Source organism: Melitaea cinxia, chromosome 14 (genome assembly GCF_905220565.1).
Source record: "Melitaea cinxia chromosome 14, ilMelCinx1.1, whole genome shotgun sequence".
Classification (NCBI taxonomy): domain Eukaryota; kingdom Metazoa; phylum Arthropoda; class Insecta; order Lepidoptera; family Nymphalidae; genus Melitaea; species Melitaea cinxia.
Window position 1 is genome coordinate 16,084,659 of NC_059407.1, and position 27,549 is coordinate 16,112,207.

Here is a 27,549-nt window from a genome sequence, read left to right on the forward strand (position 1 = left end):
GGATTCTGTGTGTTGTTTTTAAATCTTAAAATAAGTGCAATAATTCTTCTTAACTTATAAAAATTTGAATATCTATAGAATATATCCTCACTTAAATCGAACTGTCCTACATTACAAAATTTTTTAACTGATTTATCACTATTTATAAGGGTATCACACGGCATACTATCCGTCACTACACAAGATTTATAATCATACATAATATGTTCATAGTATTTATCAGACAAGTACTGTGGTCCATGAAACCACATGTAGCTCTCCTCCAATTTATGTGGAGCAGTTCCCCGCGACAACAAATCTGCAGGGTTGTCTTTACCTTTGACATAGGTCCAGGTAAAATCTTTAGTTAAATCTGTAATTTCTCTTACTCTTCTTGAAACATAAGTATTTTTCTTTATGTTCTTGTTACCTAACCAAGCTAAAACTATCTGTGAATCTGAATGCAAAATCGTTCTTAAAGGAAAACGCGCCTTAAGTGTATTATTTACTTTGTGTGTTAATTGAGAGAGAAGAAGAGCACTATTTAGTTCTAAATTTGGAATTGTGAGTGTTTTCTTTAAAGGTGCTACTCGAGACTTAGAACACAGTAAGGCTACACTAACTCTACCATCTCTATGAAAAACTCTTAAATAGAGACAGCATGCTATTGCATCAAATGAAGCATCACAGTAACCGAGCAGCTCTACATTATTAGTATCACCAAAAACAATACCACGCTGAGTATTGATGGGATTCATCTTCTCTAAACTTTCACCAAATTTATACCACTTATCTAGCAGGCTTGAGGGTATAGCCTCATCCCAATTTATTTTTAAACTCCATAAACTTTGCATAAACAATTTAGCTGTAACTATTATAGGGCCAATAAGTCCCAAAGGATCATATATTTTACCTATAAAACTTAAAATTTCCCTTTTAGTTTTAAGTAACTTTAAATCTTGCGCTGGACATGAAAATACGAAGGAATCGGTAAGTATATTATATTTTAATCCTAAAGTTTTAATCATGTTGTCTTTATTAATATTAATATGCTCAAAATACCTCCTATTTGATGGTATATCTTCTAAAATTTGTGTATTATTTGAACACCATTTATGTAGTGTAAAACTGCCAAGGCTTAATAATTGTATAAGCTCTTGTTTCAGATTCCGAAGCTGATCTATGTTGTCAGCGCCACATATTATATCATCTACATAAGTATTTCTAATTATAGCATCTGCAGCTAGTGGAAACCTGTCTTTATAGATATAAGCAAGCTCCAACAAACACCTTGTAGCTAAGTATGTAGATGATTTCAAACCATAGGTAACTGTTTGCAACTGTAAACAAATTATAGGTTTCTGTGGATTATCTCGCCACAAAATATTTTGCAGAGGCGTGTGAATAGAATTAATGAAAATTTGCCTAAACATTTTTTCAATATCACACATCAATGTATAGCGATAAGTTCTAAATAATACTAGTATATCAAATAACTCACTTTGAACTATTGGTCCATTTAACATGACATTATTAAGTGATATTTTACATTGTGATTTCAGACTCCCATTGAACACAACCCGCAATTTGGTTGTCTTGCTATGCTCATTGTGCACTGCATGATGAGCTAGAAAATAAACAGGGTCACTATAAACATCATAATCATTTATATCTACTATTTTAGCATGTCCCAAAGATATGTACTCGTCAATAAAACATTTATATTGGTTAAAATATCTAGGATGAGCTTGAAACATCTTTTCTAATGAATAAAATCTCTGAAGTGCAGCTGTAAATGTATCTCCAATATGCAACATATTTAACGAAGTCTTTAGCGGTAAATCTACATAAAATCTGCAATTTTTTAAACTCATAGTATCTTTGAAGATACGTTCAGCCTTCTGAAATTCACAATTTACTTTATTAGTCACCTCAGGAACTTTTTCAGACAACCAAAACTTTTCCATTATGTCACTCAACTTATCTTCATTTTCTACCGCATGGTTAATAACTAAAGTAGTATCATTTTTTATATTATTACATGCCATTGAGCCACCCACTATGTACCCGAATAGAGTATTCTGTAACACCAATCCATTATTTAAATAAATGTGACCATGTAATAAGGTCTTAAAGTACAAATCTGCGCCGAGTAATAAAGAAATTTCAGAAGGGACATTAAAATTGACATCAGCTAACGTAACACTCTTGGGTATCTCCAAGCTACTTAAATCAAAATAATTTTGAGGCAATTTTGTGGTTATGGAATCCACTACATGACATTTTACCTGAAATTGAGTATTTTCAATTAGTGAGCTCAATGTGACATTTACAATTTGACTGACCTGATTATTATTGTTGCCTACACCTATGATATTACATGTTTGAGAAATAGGACTTAAGTATAACTGTTCAACAAGAGACCTTTTTATAATTGAAGCTTGACTGCCACTATCTAGTAGGGCCTTTACATAAAATTCTTGTCCATACTTATCAAATATCTTTACCTGTATAGTAGGTAACAAAACAGAAGTTACATTATTGAATAACAGTCTGTTAGAGTGCAAAGTTACAATATCTTTTTTTCTCTTCATGTAAGAGTGAATTGTGTGCATGTTTACAAGTTTTACATTTAAAATTAAACTTACATTTGTCGCTGTGCTCACGTAGACATATTTTACAAAGTTTATTTAAATTGACAAAATTGAGTCGCTCATTTATGGTACTCATTTTAAATTTAGGACATAAAAATATAGGATGATCCATACTGTTACAAAATAAACAAGCTTTTTTGATAACGGTGTTTATTGCCTTAGGACTCTGTTTAAAACGAGGACCTTCATAGCAAGGTGCACCCTTTAATGTGGGGCTATCCTCAAGCGCCATAGCACGCTTTTCCAAAAAAGTCAGAAATCCATCAATAGTAGGCATTTGATCAAAGTCCACCTTATCCAGATGATAAGCCCTATTGGTGTATGAATCTAATTTGCGACTTAATATTGATATTAACAACATATCCCAACTATCGGTGGGCATATTTAAATTTTTAAGTGCATACAATTGTTGTCTTATATCAGATACGAATGACCGAATTATAGCTGCAGTTCCTCTTTGCATTTGAGGTAAATCTAGCAAAATGTTTATATGATTAGACACTAAACGTGGTCTGTTGTCATAACGCTTGTTTAACAATTCTAAGGCAATTGGATATGATTCATTTTCAATCGGTAAGTTAATAATTAAAGAAAGAGCATCATCAGTAACATATTTTCTTAAATAAAATAATTTTTGAACATTGGAAAGAGATTGATTTTTATCTATTACTGCCAAAAATAAGTCCATGAAAGATTTAAATTTTGTAAAGTCTTTTCCATCAAAACTACATATATCAATATTTGGTAATTTAGAATTAGAAATGCTAACACTAGCTAAACTCTCACCGTTTCTTAATAAACCTAGGGTTTCATTTAATTTTGACAAAATTTGAAAATACTTTTCCTCAACATCTGATATGTTTTCACCGTCTTTCTCATCAATTGACAATATATCTAAGGATACTTCTTCGTATTGTTTCAATGTACTTACAAGCTTCTCCTTTCTTGCCTGCAACATGTCCTTGCTTGCAGCAGCTAGCGCAACCGGGTCTTTTATAAAAGACTCGATCCTTGTAATTATTGCTTTAAGTTGTCGCCTTTTTATCCTAAGACGTTTAATTTCCGTCTCCATTTTATAATGTTTACGTGAAAAATATTCCAATTGCGAAATAAACTTATAAAAGATTTAAAACACGACAATGTATTGTCCGAAGCTATAGGATGACAGCCGGGAGGTGTCAAGTGCAAGTGACAGATGATTGTCACCACAGAACACTATTGTCACACTTGACTGACGTTTCGTGCTGAAGTTAGCGTCTCGCTGTTCTTTGATGCGGCGAACGAAATGCAAATGGCTGCTCTATTTATGCGTTGATCGTGACGTCACACTCCCAACCAACTTCACACCAATTGAAAAAACTCCAACGAAGAAAGTATGAAATTCGTCCACAAATATAGATTTGGGAACTTACGTAGGCCTCCAGCAACTTCTTGGGCACCATGCATAGGATGAATGCTCCACGAACTTGTGTTTTCACCATAGGTATCCGCCACCGACACTATGTGCTTTCATAGCAAGCACGCCGGGTAATATTACGACGAATCACTGATTTTATTCAATTAACAATCGAAGGACCACTAAAGTATGTTAATGAAACATACTTTAATTTTCTCAATAACTTTATTTTATTATTTTGACTCTAAATTAATGCACACAATTTTTTATATGTTAACGCAATGGCCGTCCAAGAGAGAAGAGCGAAAGGAAAATTGCCATACACAAAACTTTAATATTAAAGATAAATTATTGCCATTATTACACCTTTTTTGAGACTTATTTAATTAACTAATTTTATTATCTATGATGCACTATTTTTCACTATAATTCTACAATAATTTTACAATTTATGTTCATGTACTGAACAGTGAATGTTGAATATTCCTTACTCCCCCTCGAAATAAAATAGGGTGGCTTAATGTATTCAACTTCCACTATTATGTTGATATCAATAACCCATTGAAATCTTTCAAATCGCACAAACCTACACAGCAAACACAACAAAATATAACCCGCCCTTGTTAGTCAAATGCCACATGTAACCCTCTACTCCAATCTGATTCACACTTCCGTCGATTATAGGAGTTCCGTTACTGGAGTTAAGACTCGTTTCGACCAAGTCGAGAGATTATACCTCCTCGCTCTATCTGTACAGTTGACTTCTTATCGCTTGTTGGTTCAGCCCTTGTCACCGAAATGAAATAGAAGCGAAGGATTATGACGATTTATCGTCGCGAAGTAGTTTAGCTTTGCTATACATTTTTTGAGTAATAAGAAGAAAAGTGGAAGCGACGGTCTTGGGTTTAAGGGCTGGCGCGATGCCAGAGCCGACGATATATATTACTTAGTATCGATTTTGCGTTCTTATCACTTGTTGGTTAACCCTTGGAAAGTATAACTCAAGTCTGTTCTGATACGAGTTTGGTACAGTTCCTAATCTGTGTTCATTGGTTTTGAGCGATGACTATTTTTGTTTGTGCTTTGAGTTTTGTCAATTCTACTCTTTTGTAATTTATAAAGATATCTTTCAGTGGATGTTTGTTTTTCGCAAATTTGTTGATAAATGCAATCGTGGATAGTCTATTAGTGGATTAAATTTATATCTAATTTTTTTTATATATAATGACATTGATACATAAAAATAAAGATTTTAAATAATTTGTTTTTAATGATATATTAATAAATATTATAAAAAACAACTAAAACGTTTAAGTAATGAAGTGTAATACCGAATTTGACTATCCCTAATGATATTTATTTGGAAGAGTTAATTACAAAATGTCATTACAACAAATTTTTTTAAAAATCAGGGCTCGACATTAGTTTTATATTAAATAAGTAAAATTAAATTATAACATCAATGCGATTATGATGAAAAAAAAAGTTCTAAGAAATTTTTGTCTGATACAATCCTTGCACATAGATTAAGAGATGTTTATGCCTACATGCTACAAAAAGAAAACTTTTAGTAAAACTTAGTACAAAACAATTAAAATGAAACCTTTAACGATTAGTTTACGCTTTGAAATTTCGATTACTTAGACAAAACGCTCCTTGGAAATAAGAATGTGTTTTTAAAAGATTACCGAGTCAAGTTATTCATCATTGCGAGTAACATAGACGGCTGTTTCACGGTGGTTAATTCCAACAATGAGCCCTTTCGTCGTCATAATTTAGAGAAGGCTTCGGGGAAATTAACCCCGACGTTGCCCCCAGGCGTATTATTTTCTCCTTTGTGATATTAAAGGAAACATTTTTGACATTTCGTGACTCAGACTCGTTATTTTTAGGCAAAATATACTCAACTATTATTTCTTTTTAGCCAAATTACAGAAATTGTTTAGTAAAAAGTTATATTATCCAATTATTTTACAATAATAAGTTAATAAATAGGTAAGAGGATTTCAAGAACTTTTAATCGCGTTTAAGTTATAATTTGATAGCAATAATTGCACAATCTTTGCTAGATTATTGCGAGATACATACATTCCCGGTTGCTATAAAGTAATTAGTGAATTAAAAAAATAATTAAAATTCTTTTAAAATTTAACTAAGGTGAGGGCACAGCAGGAATTTCCTGCTCAAAATATGAAGCAGCCCGACTGGGGTAGTACCTCGACCTTACAGAAGATCACAGCTAAATAATACTGTTTTCAAGCAGTATTGTGTTCCTGTTGGTGAGTAAGGTGACCAGAGCTCTTGGGGGGATTAGGGATTGGGTCGGCAACGCGCTTTCGATGCTTCTGGTGTTGCAGGCGTCTATAAGCTACGGTAATCTCTTACCATCAGGTGAGCCGTACGGTTGTTTGCCGACCTAGTGATATAAAAAAAAAAATCGTTATTAATTTCAATAATAACTTTTAAAAAAAGAACATTCGAGAACCAATATCTTCGATAGTTGATAAATGATCGATAAACGCCCCTATTTCAAAAAAAATCACTTTCGATTCAAAGCTACGAATATAACAATCTAGTTAGTCATCCGATAACAGACATTTGCGTTTAGCGATCTTGATTAACTTTGACTCTCCAGCGCATAGAGTCGATTCTCCTTTGAATTCCGTTTCACAGATGCAAACTGCAGGGTTATGAAAACGTCGCTAAATTGGAATGCACTGACCCGGCGACTTGTGAGGGATTAGATGATACACGCGAATATTCGATCAGTGTTGTTTGATGTGTCTATAAGACAGTACGCCGATTAGCATAGTCGATATCGCTTTGGATTTTAAAGGGCTTAAAAAGGTTTTACATGTTTATTTTTATTTACTTAGAATTATTTAGCTAAATAGTTAATTTTGCTTATTAGTGAATAGAGGTTGATAGTAAGGTATCACAGAGATATTTTTGAATTTCTTTCAGTACCATGAAAGCGACACGCTTAAAAATATTCATTCAACGGGCGAAACATAGGCGTCGAAGTTATTTTTTTTAAAACCGAGGGCAGTCATCGGTGACGCCGCAATTAAAATGCAAATGGAGCCGATGTGTCCACATAATATTACATGATAGAGCAGCCATCTTCGTTATTACGAAAATGTTTTCTCACATTTATGTCGGTTGCTTGTGTATGATATGGTTTTGATTTGTTGGTATTTTCATACTGCATATGGATTATACCTACGTATAAATTATATGTAGCTGCAGGTACCCGAGATTGAATCTATTGTTAGCGTACGAGATAAAATATAAGCCGATTACTTAGCATGAGAGTTCTAAGTACGTTCAAAGATTTATGTACATTCAAAGTCGGTACAATCTGTACTATCAAGGGTAGGTCATATATTTTTTTGCTATCCCCTCCCTCTGAAAAGTTCACATTACCTGCCATTATATATTAGTAAGGTCATATGAGATGGAATGAAATGAAATTACGTTTCGAGACGTGCCCACTGCTTGCAGACACAACTCAGTTTTTTTAAGTATAACTTGGTCCACAAACAAGCGTACGGCTCACATGATAGAAAGCAATTACCGAGGCCCGTAACCTGCAACATCAGATGGACTGCATTGCCGACCTTACGCCCAATTCCCCAGCTCTGGTGGCTCTGGTCAAGACCTCTCACCTTACTCTCCACAGGAATACAAAACTGCTTGAAAGCAGTTTTATGTAACTGTGATCATTTGTAATTTCGAGTTACTTCTCCAGTCGAGCTGCGTCTAAATTATCTAAAAAGTTATATTGTAAGGCTTTGAAAATAATAAGTAATTAATATTTTTTTAAAAAAAATCTAAGCTTTAATTTCTATTTTAATCTGGAAACGATTTTCCATCGAAAAATCTCATTATATATTTACCTTTTATCAGTACCTTAGAATCGTTGTTAATGTTATCTAATTTACTATAAAGCCTTAACTTATCGTATCTTCACTCGGTTCGTTTATAATTAAACGGAGCAGGCAACCGATCGGTTTTAATCGAGCCGAATAGCTGATGCTGCGATAAATAGAAATCGTTACTGCGTCCCTTTTCGACTTTATTGGTTTCATATTCGGTAAATTTGTTGGATACTTTCAATAAAACCTTTTTTGACATCAACCTGCAACAATATATGTTTTTTTTTTTTTGTTATGTTAATAATTCTTAGATAGTGTCTGTGGGAATGAAGCTTGCACCTGTTATCATACTGCTTTCACAGTTACTAGGTTGGCTGTTTGAAGCTTTCACCATAATTGACCCGTAATTAACATCGTTATAGCCTCAGCGTAGCAATGCTGCGCTCAATATTTCTGGACCTAATGCTAGATTATAGCAGGAAATATCTTGTTTGAAATTTTGAGCAGTCTGGCTGAGGAATTACCCCAACACTACACAAGATCACGTCACGAAACCATACGCTTTTTTGCCATTTATGAAGCATAAAAAAAACATCTGTTTGGCAGTGTGTACGCCTGTACGTACACAGTCGAACCAAGTCCAAAATCCCAGCTTAAGGAGCACCTGAAGCTAAATGTCTTTCGAATATCCGTGAAATAAAATTAAAAGATAAGACGATCACAACATCGTGTTAAATACAAAAAGGCAATAGTAAATTTTCCGAGGGTATGATTAATATTTATTTTCTTTCGTTTACCTTCTGTCTTAAACTTGCCGCTGGGAGGTTTCCTTTAATTCAGTAAGATTTATATATTACGTGAGTCTGTGGCGCGTATCGGTCACGTATCGTTGTTTTATAGCGGCAAAAAATACTAGGTTATCCGCCCTACTTCTCTTCTATGCTCAAAGATTGTGTTTACGACTGTTTCACTGTTGGGATTTTACTCTTGTAAGTGTAACTTTAAGATAAGCAATATATTTTCTACATTAAATACAGTCCACCTGCTTTACATCTTTTATTTACACAAACGGTTAGAAATTAGATTATCTGCGAAAGAATGACTGTCTCGAGGACGACCTGTGTAGTAGGAATAATGGCCATGATGCTCTAACAGCAGACGTGTCCTAGAGTGGAGACAGCGTGTTAGCAAACGATCTAAGAAAGATTGCCGGTGGACACTGTTTGGAATCGAATTGAAGTGTAATGTTGTTTAAAAAGACTACTTTTGATGGTACTTGACGACGCGTTAGCGCAGCGGTAATAGCACTTGCTGTTGCGCTGGCGGTCGTGGGTTCAATTCCCGCTCACGACAGACATGTGTATCGACCATATAGATGTTAGTCGTGGTCTGGGCGTTGTGTTTGTGTATTGTATGTGTTTCCGGACCCCGAACACAGGAAAAAATCCTACTGGGGGATCCGTTGAGTGTGAAGCGCTTATTAATTATTAATTAACTTTCATGATGTGAATTTATCACAAAACGACTTACTGTTTACATTCATATGTGTGTAACGATGGCGCCTTGGTTTCACCTGTTCTTGTATATGTGTATCGAGTTTGTTAGTATGTAACCTTTAAGGTCGCTTCTTATAATTAAATACTATTTGTAATTAACATTTTTCTTAGACAACACTTTCATCTCTACTGCCAAAAAAATATAAAGTCTTAATCTTAAAGTAAATTAAATTAAACGTTTATTAATTTATCTATTTTATTAATTTATTTTATTAATCTTACAACGGATATACATTTTATATAACATCGTTATCGTATGCGAGTTTGTTAATTAGAAATAATTACAGGTAGATATTGCCACGAGTTAAAAAATTGTTTGCTGGGTTAGAGAGTCACCCACAACTCCTAACACGAGTCACAAGAGAGAGAGTAAAAAAAAATCCTTCAGAATCTTAATCTTCTTTTTCAAAACACACAAAATCACCTTACACCAAAGCAGAGCCCAAACCTATAAGAAACTACAATGACTCACCCACACTCAGATCTTAAGACGGCGAGAGAATCCAACCCAAAAAAGAAAAGAGCAAAAAGGGACCGCAAACAGTGCGTCGCGACACAACTACACGCGATATATTTTTATTAGCACGTAGTTTCGTTCCTGCTGATGTATAATAGCACAGTTATGCACGAGCGTTGCTATTTACTTTTTCTAGGCGACTGATTTAATTTTTTGGAATACCCTCGTATCGTATTACGTTGCGGTTCACCTTAGGGGGTAGTTGTGTCGCGACGCGCGGGGTTTGCTAGGGTATATAAGCCTCAGGGCGAGTGTTTGCGGCTCTCTTTGCTCTTTTCTCTTTTTGGGTTGGATTCTCTCGCCGTCTTGGGATCTGAGTGCGATTTATTGTGGGTGAGTCATTGTAGTTCTTATAGGTTTAAGCTTTGCTTTAGTGTAAGGTGATTTTGTGTGTTTTGAAAAAAAAAATTAAGATTCTGTAGGATTTTTTTTACTCTCTCTCTTGTGTCTCGTGTTAGGAGTTGTGGGTGACTCTCTAACCCAGCAAGCAATTTTTTAACACGTAGCACAACTAAATACATAGATAGCAAGAATTAAATAATATGTACCCGTAGTAGCGAGAATTTAATGTATACATATATGCTGTGTTCTTATTTTCGTGTCACAGACACCTAACAGCGACAGTTACTACGTTATTCGTCGTTATTCATCGATCGTTACGATCGTTACGTATGTAATATATCTGTATATGTATGTAATATATAATAGGTTGTCTGGAAGAAATGGCTAATTAGCCATAAGCCCGCCCATTGTACTTCACTGTGTGTAACTATCTTTATGCTTTTTTGTAATATATTTGTGGTGTACAATAAAGTATAAAATAAAATAAATAATAAATAATATATCCACTAATCCGCAATTGATCAGCGTGATGTATTAAGCTCCCCCCCCCCTTTTTTCCTATGTGACAGTGGTTGTTACAGACGAAATCAATAAATATAACATACACTATTAAATTTATTTCGTTCTCATGGTTATTCGCAGATACACCAGTATGTAACCAGATTCCCCATTAGATCTGCATTCATCGATCTGATCCATCTGATCGGATTGGAAAAATCGTCGTCGAGTGAAAGTCGTTTGTTTGTTTTATACTACACGAGCAAACTGTATCAGGTCAAAGACCGAACGACGAATATACTTGTGTAGTAGCGACAAAGGTCCCCTTAACCTACGATTGTAGGCTCTATTTACCCTCTTATTGTATTTGTACAAATATTTGATTGTACGTCTCGGTCTCCCCATCGTGCTTGGAGAGTATTAAAAACTGTCAGTACTAATTGTTTCCGTAAAATAGTGATAGAATTGTTATTATGATTTATATTGTTGATTATTGCCAGTCAAAAGATCTGTAAACTTAAGTTTATAGCTTAGTAGTTATATCACTTGTTCTATACTATTTATTGCAAATCTTACTGCTTACTTGGGCTAGTTTTAATCAGACAAAACACACGACAACACCATGTATATAGACATGAACTATTTCACAAACGATTTGAAAGGATTAGCAAAGTCCTGCACACTGGAAACAGTATTACATAGTCATTAAAACTTGTCGAAGTCCTAAACTTACGATATATTAGGCACTTGAAGAATGGTAAACACTAGAAGCCGAACATAATATGCTCAAGTCGATATCGTTAAAACGAGTGCTCATTTTTGCTGGCCGAGAGCTTGTTATATCCCTAACACTTCCGTCTCCGAGTATCCGCGATATTTTAATGGGCAAAAAAAATCTAAGGCTATGATCGAACTGAATACCTTTAAACTGCGACTTGGGTACTTTTTGTAGTAGCTTAAGGGTTTGTCGAAATGTATATGTATTGGCTGTGAGTGCAGTTGTACTGCTACAATTTATACGAAGAATCTCTTGAAATTGTCGCCCGATTAATAGCTAGTGAAGAGTATGTTCTGTACGAACTTTATATTTGTGCATTTAAATTTTTCCGTGTTTGTAAACATACAACTTAATCTTTATTATTATCATTGTATTTTTTTTAATTTAAGTTGTTTATAAAATTTTATGTAAAATAATTTAAACAATATGATTTTAAAGTTTGTTCTGTGATTGTGCCCTTACTTCCTCTATAAAAGCGAAGTAGCACACGGTATTGTTACGAATTGATTCACATTGCATTATTGAAGTCTGCTCGTCTGATTCAATGAGAATTAGATAATATGGCTTTAACTCTACGATATTAAGAAATTTAGCAAAAAGAAAATATGTATTTATTTCTTATGAGCCACTAAGAAAATTATAGATGAATATGATACAACAATTATCGTTCCTTAGGTTTACAAAAACATATAATTTCACTTTTAACTAGTTACATCTCGTATAAAAAAAAAAAATTAACGATAACAATTAAGCTTAAAACTAAGATTGCGTAATTTTTTATTTGATAAATTAAAGCAGTAATTTATAGATTTTTTAAATAGATGAACGGGGGGCATTGGTTCATACCCTAACCCCCCCGCCTATAACTAACTTAGGGGTATAAAAAGTAGATGTTGGCCGATTCTGAGACCTACCCGATATACACTCAAAATTTCATAAAAATCGGTAAAGCCGTTTTGGAAGAGTATTGTAACTAACATTGTGATACGAGAATTTTATATATAAGATACGTATATATAACACAATTCATTGCGAATGAGTTGTGTGTTAAAAGGACAACTAGTTCTGCTGTAGTGGTGCGAAACTATACTCAAGAGAGGTTACGGGCTCGATTCCCGTTTGAATGTATGTTTGTATAAATCTTTGTTTCTTGTCCGAGTTTGTCCTTGTGAACGTACACTCCCTAGATAATGCTCCAGTCGTACACGAGTTGCAGTCAATTACGGTCAATATTCGTTACTACAATTAAAAAATAATGTGAATACATTTTCAAGTGAAAATATTTTTCATTAAAGTACAATTCGCCGTTAATACAAAACTTAAACACGACAGAAGTCTTATCTAATGGACTGAAATTGCAGCGTGCAGCGGTCGCGCGTACTACACTTGTCAAGTCACGGGACTTAAGGTCCAATGTTGTTAGAATAAGTGCCACATTGCTGTAAATTAATTTGTAAATTGCTTACGTTTACCCCGTGGTCACCCTGAGAGGGTAGGAGAGATAAATAATGTTACAACCCGCAGTAGAGAAAATTCATTCGTAAATTTTTATGTGTACTTATATTACGTTGAAGGAGTGAGGTTATTGGATTGTGTTATCGGCTGTATCTACTTGACAAGGGGCTGTAAAATTCGTATATTCTGATTATTGAATATGTATCCCTTTATGTATATTTATTTTTATGACGCCGTAACATTGATCGTTTTTGTCTCGAATCTTAAATTTCGATACTATTAGCTTAAATAAGGTTTTATATAATTGGGTATTTGTAGTTTTGGAAACCAACGGTGTATCTAACTACAAACTTCAAGTTCTGGCTCTAGCTGGATAAAATTAAGGAAATCTAGAAGTAAGTTTTTGTGAGGTAGAACACAGCTGGCAATCATCATTACAGCCTATACAGTCCACTGCTGGACATAGGCCTCCACAAGTTTACGCCAAAAATAACGCGAACTCATGCGTTTTGCCCAAAGTCACCACGCTGGGCAGGCGGCTTGGTGACCGCAGTACTGGCTTTGTCGAACCGATGACGCTGGTAATATCTTGCTCCAAATCTGGAACAGTTCAGTTGTGGAAGTATGTCAACCTTACAGAAGATCACGGCTTATTAATTTTGCTTCCAAGCAGTACTCATCCGTGGTTAATATGAAGTAGCCAGAGCTGCTGAGAATGCGCAGTGTTGACAGCGGATATGGAGCCGGTTATGTGCTTGTATTGCCATCAGCCGGACCGTATGTTTGTTTCCTAACTGAAGCAATTAAATATAAAATTATCATGGTAGCACCCGTAGATATCACTTCGCAAGTTAATACGAGTATTACCGCGTCTGCGGTTTTTGATGTATATATTCTGGTTTCAATATCGGGTTTTGGTGAATATATGTGAATACATTGTACTATCTATGTATGTATATAGCCTGCTTTGTGCATATTATAATTTACTTCAACCGTTTCGAAATATTATATTAATCATTAAATTTTAAAATTAAGGTTGGTAATTATTAACAGACATTTTTATTATTTTATATTTCTTCACAATCTTTAGTTAGAACTTTAAGTAACTTATTTTAACTGTTTACAAAATAGCTATAAGTACTAAACTTCTAAATCTATGCAAATAAATAAAATTAGAGTGTCTGTTTGTAATATTAAAATAACCGCTTTTTACTAAATCCATATGGATGTATACACAATACATGTACCAAAATAACTTTTTTTACAATTTTTGTCTTTCTTTCTGTTTTCTGTCTGTTTGTCCCGGCTAATCTCTGAAACGGCTGGACCGATTTTGACGGGACTTTCACTGTCAGATAGCTGATATAGTAAGGAGTAATTTAGGCTACTATTTATACTTATTTTATTTTAGAAATTTATTTATATTATAACTGCGAACTGAACAACAACTTTTTTGTTAAATTCGACGCGGACGAAGTCGCGGGCACAGCTAGTATGTACAATAAAACGAAAAAAATTAACATTCTAAACATTTTTGAATATCATATCAAAAATTGACCGCTCCAGCGGGGATCGAACCGACACGGTCAGTCGGAGACGCGGGTTCGATCCCCGCTGGAGCGGTCAATTTTTGATATGATATTCAAAAATGTTTAGAATTTCTAATGTGTGGGTAACACAAAAATAAAAATCGTACAAAATTAACATTCTTCAATATTAATTTAAATGTCAAGACGCTTTAACCGTCAATGAAATCCGATCGAAAAAATAACCGTATAACACACTCTTTTGTCGTATGTACTTTTATTAAATTACGATATTATATTTCCATCATTCCACTAAGGCTTTTTATATTAATACACTTAAGAGAATATACGACAAGGGCTGTGGAGCTTCAACATGAAACACAACAACAACAAACTGAAATGAACACAAAATGAAATGAACGGAATAAAAATATTTAGACGTAACTGTATTAAACTAACTTATAGATAAGTCTTTAATGAATACAGCATTTCATCCTTCACAAGGGGTTCTGTCTAATATAATGATGTGTTTAAAAAAAAGAAAGAAACACATTTATTTGGGACATTGCACAAATCACAGACATTTTTTATATATACAATGATCACCGAAATAAGCAGTAGATACTAAATACAAATAATATAAAAAAACACCAGTACAACAAAATTATAAATAAAAAAAACTATTTTGTAAACAAAATAAAAGACGTGAAAAATTAAATATAAAAAACCAAGTTCCGTCTGTAATGACGTGCTGTGCCCCAAAAAGGTATTTATCACTCAGCTTGGATTTGTGTTTCAAAAACCCAACACTAAATTCATTTATACTCTAATATTATGAGTCAAACCTTTTATGCTTAATCGTAAGTAACAAATGGACTTCACTAGTGGATGTCAAAACTAATATAAAGGAAAAATATTCGTGAATTTGATTTGCATTGTTCTTTTTAAGTGTGCAGTCAAAATTGTATGATTCGTATTCTATTTTCGCAGATATCTAAGTGAAATACGAGTATGTAAATAAACTATAAAATATATAAAGTATTTCTTTAAAAATAATTGCGTTGCTCTGAAATTAAAGTTTTTATTTCGTTAAATTTTAATTTACATTGTAAGTAAAATCATTTAAATCTATAGACACTCACCTGAAAATGCAGAAACGACAATTTTTGTTTATTATTTCGAACTCTTACTGTATTAATTATACTTTTTATAGTTTAACTAGCTGACCCCGCAAGCGTTGTTTTGCCACATATTTTATTAACCTTCTCAATCCCCCCCCCACCCCCCCTATAACTTAGTGTAATGAAAAAATAGATGTTGGCCGATTCTCAGACCTACCCGATATGTACACAAAATTTCATAATATTTTATTAACCCTCTTATCCACCCCCATAACTTAGGGGTATGAAAAATAGATGTTGTTCGATTCTCAGACCTACCCGATATGCACACAAAATTTCATGAGAATCGGTCAAGCCGACAATGTCACTTCAAAACACTAAATTTAAATATTTAAAGAGAGGATAATCTATAAATATTAAAAACACAAAAAAAATATATATGATATGTCGGACTGCAACAATATCCACAAAATCGCAATATTGTCTCGCTTTCGGTTCAAAATATCCGCTTATCGTTTATTGCGCTTGTCTCGTCGCTGCAGGATTATATCATGCAATTTGTTCAGCTCTGTCTCCTCTGTCCCGTGTATCTGTTATCGATAGCAAATAATTACGGTTCTAATTGGCAAACTTTCTTAGTTATATTTTTATTACTTCAATTGTTTCAAAAGTTTTATACTAATAATTGTTCGGTGATTACGTTCTCTCTGCTCGTTTAATTACTTTCTAATTAATTATTATTAATATTTATTACAGTATTGATTCTTTCGCGGTTAGAAAATTATCGCTCACCTGATGGTATACGACTACCATTAACTCCTGCAACATCAGAAGCATCGCAAGGGCATTGCCGACCCTACTCAAAATCCCACCAGGAGCTGTCATCTTACTCACCACAGGAACACAACATTGCTTGAAAGCAGAGTTACTTAGCTTTGATATTCTGTTAGGTAGAGGTAGTTTGCCATTGGGGTTCTTCCAGATTTCGAGCAGGATATTTTCTGCTTTGCCCTACTTACCTCTACCTTTACCTTTACCTCTGCTTTTAGTAGGATGAAAACAGCACGCTACGATATACCATAATCGTTTTACTCTAAATAGCCCCTAGTCAGATGAGAATCTTGTATTGATGATCTTGAAACGGGTACGTAAACTGCCGGGCTAGAACAAATATTGACCATGTGCATTAACAAAACCGCGACTGTCAGAGCAACTGCAGATAGTGTGACTACGTCGCCATGTATGTTTCCACTAACGTCAATTATCAGATGATATATTGACATTTTTTTATAAGTAACTTTCAAAGAACTAGTGTTAATTTTGCCGTCGATTATTCTTAGTATAATTTTCATTCCGAGTCGTTGTTTAGTAAGGCTACTAAGCCTTACGTTAACTATTATTGAACAATTAAGCTTTAAATTGTAGACGATCATAAAAATAATACACAAGTGCTTTTGGAGACGATCCAAATAAAGTAAGTCTTTGATTTTGATTTGAAAAGTATAACTTCGAGAATAGCATATAAATAAGAAATCGTGTCGGTAGTGTGTCAGACAGAACAGAGCGCTGAAAATGTAATATTGAAGACCTTACGTAAAACATGACGTAACACAACACGATGCATTTAATTTCGAAACCGCTCTCAGATCTACAGAATTTTCAAGTTGCATTTAATATTGATGAAAGTCAGTACAATGCTAGTTCCCGTCAAAGCTCGCTCTTTGTGTCCCAAGTTCGACCAAGGCTGCGCTTTGTTGCCCCGGCGTCTTGTTAAAAACGCATTTAGAACCCAGATGGTTGCAATGAAGCGGAGTCACTCTTTATTTATGGAAATTATTCGCGAGTCAAAGACTTCTTAATGACGTCTCGTCTAGTTCGTTTGTGGATTTATTTGTAGAAAAAATTATATGCCATTGTTTTTGTTATTTTATTATTTTACCCTCATTTGAAGTCTTACAATGTAATTATGTTTCCTTATGTTGTTTATTTACGATTAGCATGTAGTTATATTTCTTACAGATAATTACATCTTCTAACAACAATATAATGTGGAAACGATCTTGCTTACCAAATTAAGAGTGGTGCTTTAAGTTCAGGTACAGTCAGAACGCAAAAAAAAGCTTTTTTTAAAATATATTTTTCCACGCATTCAAATGAAAAGTAACAATTATTTGAGATGAAAGATTCCGAAATATCGAAAAAAAAGTTGTTTTTCGGTGCTTCTCTACACTGTATATCTTAACATTTAAAATAAAAATAAAAAATAAAAATAAATCATTAGTTAATGACATAAAGGATAAAAAAAAATTGTAAGATTTACAAAATCACATTATACAGGTTTCAATCAGTGTTGTGTTCCTGCGATGAGTTAGGTAAAATCAGGCGTCTATAAGCTAAGGTAATCGCTTGCCATCAAGCAAGCCGTTCCCTTGGTTGCCGACTTAGTCTATATATATATATATATATATATATATATATATATATATATATATATATATATATATATGTCGAAGAGGTGTGTGGGCAGTCCTGAAGTCAGATGATATGTCAGCACATTTCTGTATGCCACGCAAAGTAGAAGTGTCTCGCATCGCTCGTCCTCGCTATTTAAGAGCGGCGCGTCGATCACCCTATCATTGTATTAAAAAAAAACCCACTATAACGGCTGATAACTGACATCATCTGAATACACAAACAAAGTCAAACACTTGACGTTCCGTATTCATACTCTGCGACATATATATATATGAATGTTTGTCTATATGTCCTTTATAGAATCGTAAACTATGCATTTGATTATATTATGTGAACTTCAGCAAAGTGTTGTGTATGGGCCCAAGAAGATTTCTGAGTTGGTACGACCAAAAAAATAAAATAAAAAAGCGTAGCAACGCAACCCTGTCCCCTGTACCCTGCATGTGCAAAAATCATTTCTATCATTAGATCAATGATCAATATTTTATTGTTTTTTATTAATAGCAATTTTCTTTTCGTTTCAGGTAAGATCCACTTTTGAGGCACAAATAACTTGAAGTCAAACTAAAGACATCGAAAACTATAAGAGAAAGTAAGACACGGTACTGAAAGAGACAAAAATGAATTTTAATTAATGACGAAAATTTAGGGGAAAGTTTCTAAGTTTCTGCTGAGTGTTCTTTTGTTGAAATCAATTATAATTTTTGACGATCCGTTGGCGATGAATGGGCGCCGATGAAAAGGTTCGACGTTCTGAGTAGATCTCGGAAAGTTTGGCGATCGCCGGCGTCTGCTTATGCTAATTTGTTTTTATGCCAATTCATCAAGTAGTTAAATATTGCTTATCTCTCCATCATAAAAACTTTTGTAAATACTTATAAATTTCTACTGATCTTTTATTTAAAACTTATGCTGAAAAAAATAAAATGAAAATTTATTGAGTAATTTTACCAAAAGAAAATATTCCCTCGCTTGTCTTGCTTGCCTGTAATATCTCTGCTGGGCATAGGCCTCTTTCCCCGTGTGTGAGAAAAGTCAAGGCTTAATCCACCACGCTGCTCCAATGCGGGTCTGCGGATCTATTCATCAGCAACCGGGACCAACGGCTTAACGCGCTCTCCGAGGCAGGGTGAGGAGACCCACAGAGACACGCTAGTATGATAACAGTTTAGATGTTAACCAAGATGACATCAAAATTTAACATCACTAGAACTCCGGAAAATTTACAATAAGCTTCACAGAACTGTGAAACAATTCATAATAAGTACGTATACCAGTTTATGAACAGTACAATGGCTTAAGTACAAAGCCTCGCCTCGAGCGTTACAATAGCGAACGCGACCATCGATGTGGAAACGATGATACGCCGAGCAGCGCTCGTCATTCAAACAGTCTGCTTCTTAATTGAATTATTCAGCTCTGAAATGCAACTGTGAAGATGCGTCTGATATTATCGTACGACCTTTGAAGTTATAGCCGCTGTGAAGGCGTTAAATAAGACCATTATGTTTGAGTTGGATAATTATTTAGATGTTATCCGTTGATTAAAGGCCAGTTTCACTAATTGTGGATAATGCTATTTGACGCATATCCAACAGATAAATAAATATGATTTATCTATATTGTTGTAATGTTGTAGTTTTATTGATTTTAGCGAAACAGGTTAAACTTTATGTAAAATTTGTAAACAGCTCCTAAATGTTTGTAAATATCGCGTTGTTTGTCTAAACGGTGGCTACACTGAATATTTACGAGGTGATTGCGTAACGCGATCGTAATAATAACACTGGGAATTGGGAATATTACTGTACTTAAATAATAGAATAAACGGTACGTTATTATGAAATATAGTTAATTACTGTAGGTCCGTCTATAATATAATAATTTTCTTTATTTCAGGGAACAATTGACCCATAAAATAATTATTCTTAAACAATGCTTATAACACAAATACAACAAAAAAAAATTAACGAATGTCACGATTATTTGCAAAATACAATAATACAATAATAAAATCACACTAATAATAAATAATACCAAATAAAACTAAATAATTTTAACAATAATTTCATTATATTAATAAAAAACTGAAACAATTAATTACAATAACACAATGTCAAATATGAATAATAATAATAATTAATATATAAAGCTTTCGCTCCGGCATTTGTATCGCAATGTGTCTATCGCAGCAATGCCGGAGGTAGAAGCAGTCGAAACGCTCCACGATCATCTTCAGCACACTGCTTTGGCTGCCCTTAACTCTACACACAAAAAATGCGCATCGCTTACGCATGGTGGTGTGGAAGCAGTCGGTTCTTGCGTCTGCAAACATGCCTGAGGCGCTGCAGCATCGGGGCAGCCCCAACAGTAACCTGAATGCATTATTGTAGACGACACGGAGGTCACTGTATATTTTCTTTGTATAGTCAGCCGTTAATTAGAAGCGTTATCTTTACTTGGGCTGAGCAACGAGCAAACCTTCGAGCTAACATGTTCGCTCTAACTGACAGTGCCCTCCGCTCCCTCTCAATATCCGCATCAAACCTGAGACAACTGGTAACTATATGCCTTAAATACTTGAATTGCTCCACCATTTTTAAGGGTACACCAGAGAGGAGCACGGGTGGTATATTCTGAGGGCATTTTGTTCCGATAGCCTCAAAGACCATGCATTATTAGGTTTGAATAATGTATCTGTTGCTACTTACTTTACGTATTGTCTCTAGCTATAGCCCCACAATTGGTTATTACATTACGTCAAATATATGTCTCCTAATGTAGTCTTCATAGGCTATGGCATTCGCGTACGGTTAAGCGGATTGTATGCTTATATAAAAAAAATCTTTATTATTGTATTAAAAACAATGTAATAGCTAAAGCGTATTAGTCGGTTACGGATTATATTAATGGTAAAGATGTATATATGTTTGTTATTCTTTCATTCAAAATCTACTGGACCGATTTCAATTAAACTTGGTACGTAGATAGCTGGAGATCTAAAATAAAATACAGGCTACTTTTTATCCCGACTTTCTCACGGGACCGGAAACTACGCGGGTGAAACCGCGTGGCACAGTCGCGCAAGTATTTAATAAAGGGCGTAACATAAACGTTAGCGATTCACTTTTCATAAAAGAGAGATTGAATGAAAACATTTTAATAATTTAAAGGAGGTTTCAAAGTATTCGATGTATATTTAAAAAGAGAATAAATTATGATTTATTTTCGTCTTGATAAATAAATCCCTCTATATTTACATTGTAACGATAATGTTTCAACATTTACGTAAGATGACCGAAAACCATTCTTGTGGAGTGAGTTCAAATGTTCTAAACGCCGATGGAAACGGATTTGATTCCGCTTCGGAGTGGATATTCTTGTTTATACAAAAAATTGTTTTTGGTTCTGATATAGTCGGCTTCTACACCGTTCTTCGAAGCGCCGAAGCAGTATCTCTGCTTCGAATCTTGCTAGGGGAATTATAATTAATTATTTATATACTTAATTTATTATTATAATCGTATATTAATACTTACTAGAGACATCTTTTTTGCGATACAGTAAGAAACCTCAAATTTATTTCCCTTCAATAGAGTGTACAGCGATAGACGAATAGCAGCGCATACTGCATCCTTAATTAAGATTCAGTCATAACGAGACGTGATGGCCTTGTGGCGGGAATCACGTACATCGTTATTGACTTTCGTAAGTTCAAATTCAAACAGTAATTTATAATTAGTGAATTTTAGTACTTAAAGCTTTTAACAAACCAGTATGTAAGTGCCGTAAGAAATAATATCCGCATTACTCAATAATTCCGTTTATTTATATTAAAACAAAAGAGTTTTATGTTTTTCTTTACTTATCTTGGGAACTGACTTAATGGAAAGGTTATAGGATTTATAGGTTTGGATTATATGATCTTATAGAAACATATAACAAACGTAATATATTACGATAAATATTTTCTTTTTACCTAACAATGTCTAGAACTAGAAAGTCGAGAGAAGTCTCTTTGTTATATTTCACGACTAAACACAGGACCAACTTTAAAAAAGAACGTAGGCAAGGAAAGTACGTAGGCTTTTTTGCTTGACGGACAACCTTGAAATGATTTTAAATAACGAATAAAAGGAATTAAATATATTCATAGTTTTATGAAGATTATATTGTTTAAAAGCAAAGTCACATATTACATGTGTCATGCATTAAAATAAATTAGAACATACACGTGTCAAAAACCTCCCCCAAGGCGTACGTGAATCTCAGGCGACTTAATTTAAAATTAATACAATGTCAATTACGATAACGTTAATAGTTAATGTTAATATTTGCTGATAAAATACGTTTATTGATTTCGATTTTTTGTTATCTGTACTTAAAATATTAAAATATTATTACGGGAAAATTTGACATACCTGACGTGACTGTCTACCCGATGGTACGCGATTACTGTAGCCAAAAGACGCCTGCAACACCAGGAAAAGTAAATAATATACGCCAATTACACTTCACATCTTCAGTAGAATGATAGGTATATTCGTAACGTAAGTTACAACAAAGTCCAGACCGCTGAAAACATTTGTATAACGTATAGGAACACTTGCCACAGAGGGGATCGAACCCGCACCTATAAAATACCAAACCAATATAAATACGAGTATATTAACTCGTTCGCCAACCTGCACTATCCGCTAAACCGCAGTATCCGTCAACCCCCGTATCTGCTAACCCGCAATGGAGCAGCGTCGTTGATTAAGCTCTGACCCTTCTACAACATGGAGTTAGAGGCCTAAAGCAGAGGGATGTTACAAACTAAATCGTGATCGTGATATTAACTCTGATAAGACATGTGTTACATAATTTATTTAAGTTCAATCTTGGCGACAGTCAAATCATGTGTAAATAATTTATTACAACACTTTATGTGAATCACCTTGTAAAAGTCACAAGTATCTAACGTGAACAGGAGCACGTATACAACGTCAAAGTAAACCCGTTCATCAACTTCAATAATAATGTATTTATAAAACAGAAATAATGATATGTTAATCAAGTTTAAATGTTAATTATGGTTCGTGAATTATGCATGAAATGTTTAGTATCCTAAAATACCTGAAGCGTGAGTTCGTTTGTGTTGGTGTTAAAAAGGGATTTACTTTATGATTACAAATTTTTGAAAATTGAAAACAACTACACACGCCCAGAGTCCAGACCACGGTAAACATCTGTATGGGCGAAATATACAAACGCTTGCGATCAGCGGAGTTTGAACTCGTGACCGCCACAAAATATATTATTTTTATAATGTAAAGCTAATCAAATAACCTACTGCGGCCAGAGCAGTTTTTTTTTAAATAGCAAATCTAAAATAGTTCTTTATCTAGCGAAGGCGTCTTTATCTTCGTTAACAATAACATTTAAAATTTAAACGTTACGTTAGGCAAACCTACATGCCTGTGCCCACGACTTTCATGCTTTTAGTTATTTGCATACACACTTCAGCCTATCGCAGTCCACTGCTGGACATAGGCCTCCCCAAGTTCGCGCCATACATCCCGGTCTTCCGCAATCCTCATCCAGCCTACACCGGCAATCTTACGTAGATCGTCGGTCCAACGGGCCGGAGGACGTCCCACACTGCGTTTGCCAAGACGCGGTCTCCACTCTAGGACCCGTCTACTCCAACGACCATCGGTCCTGCGACACAAATGACCAGCCCACTGCCAGTTATTTGCATAGGTGCACTAGAAAATTCAAAGGGTTTTAAAAACACGTGTTTTTATATACAACTAGGTCGACAAACAATTGTAAGGCTCACCGCGTTAAGCGATTATCCTAGCCTATAGACGCTTGCAACACTACAAGCATCGCAAGCGCGTCGCCGATCTACCCCAAATCCCCCACAGGCGCCTATGTATAATGTAACTATTCATAAAACAGTATCTGCATCTAGATATATTATAATTGAATCCATATTGCGTGTAAACAGCCTTGATGTAATCCGTTTATCTGTAGTGTCAAGGGAAAAGGATATGTCAATTAGTCATTGTATTGTTTCAAAATATTCGCGCCAAAAATGGCGTGAACTCCTGGTGTGAAAAAATAAAACTGAAAAATAGACAAATTAATAATTCGAAACTTTTTGATACAATTATATATATTTTAGAGGTCTTATATCTATCTAACGTCTAATAACTAAAACTAGTAAATCATCATCATCATCATCATCATCATTACAGCCTATACAGTCCACTGCTGGACATAGGCCTCCACAAGTTTACGCCAAAAATAACGTGAACTCATGTGTGTTGCCCATAGTCACCATGCTGGGTAGGCGGGTTGGTGACCGCAGCGCTGGCTTTGTTGCACCGAAGACGCTGCTGTCCGTCTTCGGTCTGTGTATATCAAAGCCAGCAGTTGGATGGTTATCCCGCCATCGGTCGGCTTTTTGAGTTCCAAGGTGGTAGTGGAACTGTGTTATCCCTTAGTCGCCTCTTGCGACACACACGGGAAGAGAGAGGATGGCTAAATTCTTCATTGCCGTAATCACACAACAGAAATACAAAGATTATGGTGTAGATTCTGCAGAGAAGGATAATCAAGTACTACTTTTTTGTATAATTCTTTTAATATGTATGTACACAAACATCAAAAATATCACGAAGTTCACGCGTTGTTTGCATTTATCACATACTAATGGCCCGTTTAGAATCACTTCGACAATATCTCACAGAGATTTGGCATCGCCTCAAACCCTAAATATTATATATACAACTTGGCAAGGGCGTTTTATAAATAACTTGAACAGTCGACACGGCCGTACGTAACGTTACGTCGACAGGGCTTGATAATACATGAGTTTATCCGGGCACATTCAACAATGATATAATTAGTACAAAACATAAGATGTTAGCTGAAAAGAAAAAACAGAGAAAATACAAGCCCACAAAAAGTTCACCTGAAAAAAGAACATATACTTTAATTATTAAATAGATTGAAATATTGTTCAATTTTAGGAAAATAAAACAGTACAGGACAATAGTTAGAAAATCGCGCTTCAGCCTGTAATATCCCACTACTGGACATAGGCCTCTTTCCCCGTGTAGGAGAAGGATCAGTGCTTAATCCACCACGCTGCTCCAATGCGGCTTGGCGGATATATTCCCTACTATGAGTAACGATCGCTATCAAGTGTACTCTACTACTACTCTAATGATAAAAAATTTGCAAAATAATTTTTTATTTTTTATTTTTGTTGTATATAACGTTTTATTTGCTATAAGGTATTAATACTATTCATTTATAAGGCATTCAAGTATAAGACGACATATCATATAAACGAGTATATGAACAATATAATCACGGAAAGTTGTACAATTGTCTAGGGAGTATTTCATATTAAGGACAATTTTAAAACCTTCGTGCTTCTGAGTGGATTAAACGAACTAAATTGACTAAAATATATATCAAGAAGTCTAACTTCGTATATAACTGAGGGGAACTTCTGGTGCTTTTTAACCAACTTCAAAAAAAAGGAGGCGACTGTATTTTTTATGTTTTGTACCTTATAACATTTACTGGGTAAACCGATTTCGATAATTCTTTTTAACCGATTTCCAAAAAAGGAGGAGGTTCTCAATTAGACTGTATTTTTTTTTTTTAATGTATGTTACATCAGAACTTTTGACCGTGTGGACTGATTTCGACAATTTTTTTTTAATCGAAAGGTTGTGTGTGCCAATTGGTCCCATTTAAATTTATTTGAGATCTAACAACTACTTTTCGTGTTATATCTAATAATGCGTTTTTACTTGACGCTTTTTTCGTCGACCTACGTTGTATTATTATACCGCATAACTTTCTACTGGATGTACCGATTTTAATAATTTTTAATTTAATCGAAAGCTGATGTTTGTCATGTGGTACATATAATTGAGATCTGATAACTACTTTTTGAGTTATCCTTGATAACGCGTAGTTACTTGACTATTTTTTCGTCGATCTACGTTGTACTACTCGTCGATGTAATTGAAGTCGGTTTTTTTTCGTTTGCGAGCAAACACAATTATTTAATCGAAAGCTGGTGAATGTCTCACGGTAGTTGGTGGTTCATGTGGTCGTTAAAGGTATTGGATGTAGATTTAGCTATATTTATATATATTAAATATAGTAATGGTACATTAATATTTTCCAGTGACATAGACAATAAACTTAAGGTAAAGAGGCCTATGCCCAGTAGTGGGATATTACACGCTGAAGCGTAGAGTATTTGAGTTTAGTTTGATTTTGTCTGTAGCTATATATTTATTCATTTATAATTTTAAAAATATATAAAAATAGTTTTAACGATATTATTGCGTGAATAAAAATATTTTTATTTCCTAAAACGAATAATTGTAATGTAAATGTAAATCTTCTTGCACTGTTTGCCTCGCTATATTAAACACTTAGTCATGACCATGGGTTGACTGGAAGAAATCTCTTTCAGAGATAAGTCCACCTTTGCCATAAATATTATTCTTATGTTGTTTTTACATGTATTTTTTGAGTGCAATAAAGTATATAATAATTTTGTAGTTGAAATTTAAAACATTTTTGCATATTAATAATAGAAGTAACTTGATTATTATACGTTGTTTATTAACAAAATTACACGAAACAAGCTTCAACAAATTTGAGTGAAGAACTGGAACTTCGCTTTTTGAAATAAAAACTTTGAATAACATAAAAAGCAAAATTATATAAAAAACAACACAATACAAACTAGCATCCCGCCTCGGCTTCGCACGGGTATTTAATTAAAATTTCAAAAAAAAAAAAATCCCTAACCTTTTTTAAAAACATAATATAGCTTTTGTCACTCATGGATACTGTAGCTCCCTAACGGTGAAAGAATTTTTCAAATCGATTCAGTAGCGTCGGAGCCTATTCTATGCAAAAAAAAAAAAAACAATCAAATCTTTTCTCTTTACAATATTAGTATAGATAAATATTCCAGTATTAATTTCAGTCCGCTATTGTGATTTCATTCATATAACGCAATAATTATTCTGCCCGACATAATACCTCCATAGTCGCATGACTTACGATACCATTTCTGTGGTTACAGTGATTAGTGTTTTAGCTCGTGCTAAATCAAGACCTACATGCGGTGTTAATTAGTACATGAATGAGATAAGCCTTACACGTCATAAAGGATATCCGTCTTTGTCAATATTTGAATATAATTACGGAATATTGATTTCTATTTATACTTGACGTAAGTAGATACGCTTCAGCTTGTAATATCCCACTTCTGGGCATAGACCTCTTCCCCATGTAGGAGAAGGATCAGAGCTTAATCCACCACGCTGCTCCAGCGGGTTGGC

At 34.3% G+C, this 27,549-nt stretch overlaps 1 protein-coding gene across 1 annotated transcript; it reads right to left on the reverse strand.

The window, feature by feature from the left end:
• Positions 1 to 1,200: 1,200 nt before the first annotated feature.
• LOC123659564 lies at positions 1,201 to 4,052 on the reverse strand. Its single transcript, XM_045594771.1, has 3 exons — positions 1,911 to 4,052; positions 1,481 to 1,606; positions 1,201 to 1,319 (listed from the first exon to the last, which is right to left on the reverse strand). Exon 1 carries the CDS (start codon positions 3,703 to 3,705, stop codon positions 2,536 to 2,538), a length of 1,170 nt encoding a protein of 389 aa, XP_045450727.1. The 5' UTR covers positions 3,706 to 4,052; the 3' UTR covers positions 1,201 to 1,319; positions 1,481 to 1,606; positions 1,911 to 2,535.
• Positions 4,053 to 27,549: the final 23,497 nt, after the last annotated feature.

What these genes read in the sequence shown, in the direction of transcription:
- LOC123659564 (XM_045594771.1), bottom strand. Translation starts at nt 3,705, where the DNA reads ATGGAGACGGAAATTAAACGTCTTAGGATAAAAAGGCGACAACTTAAA.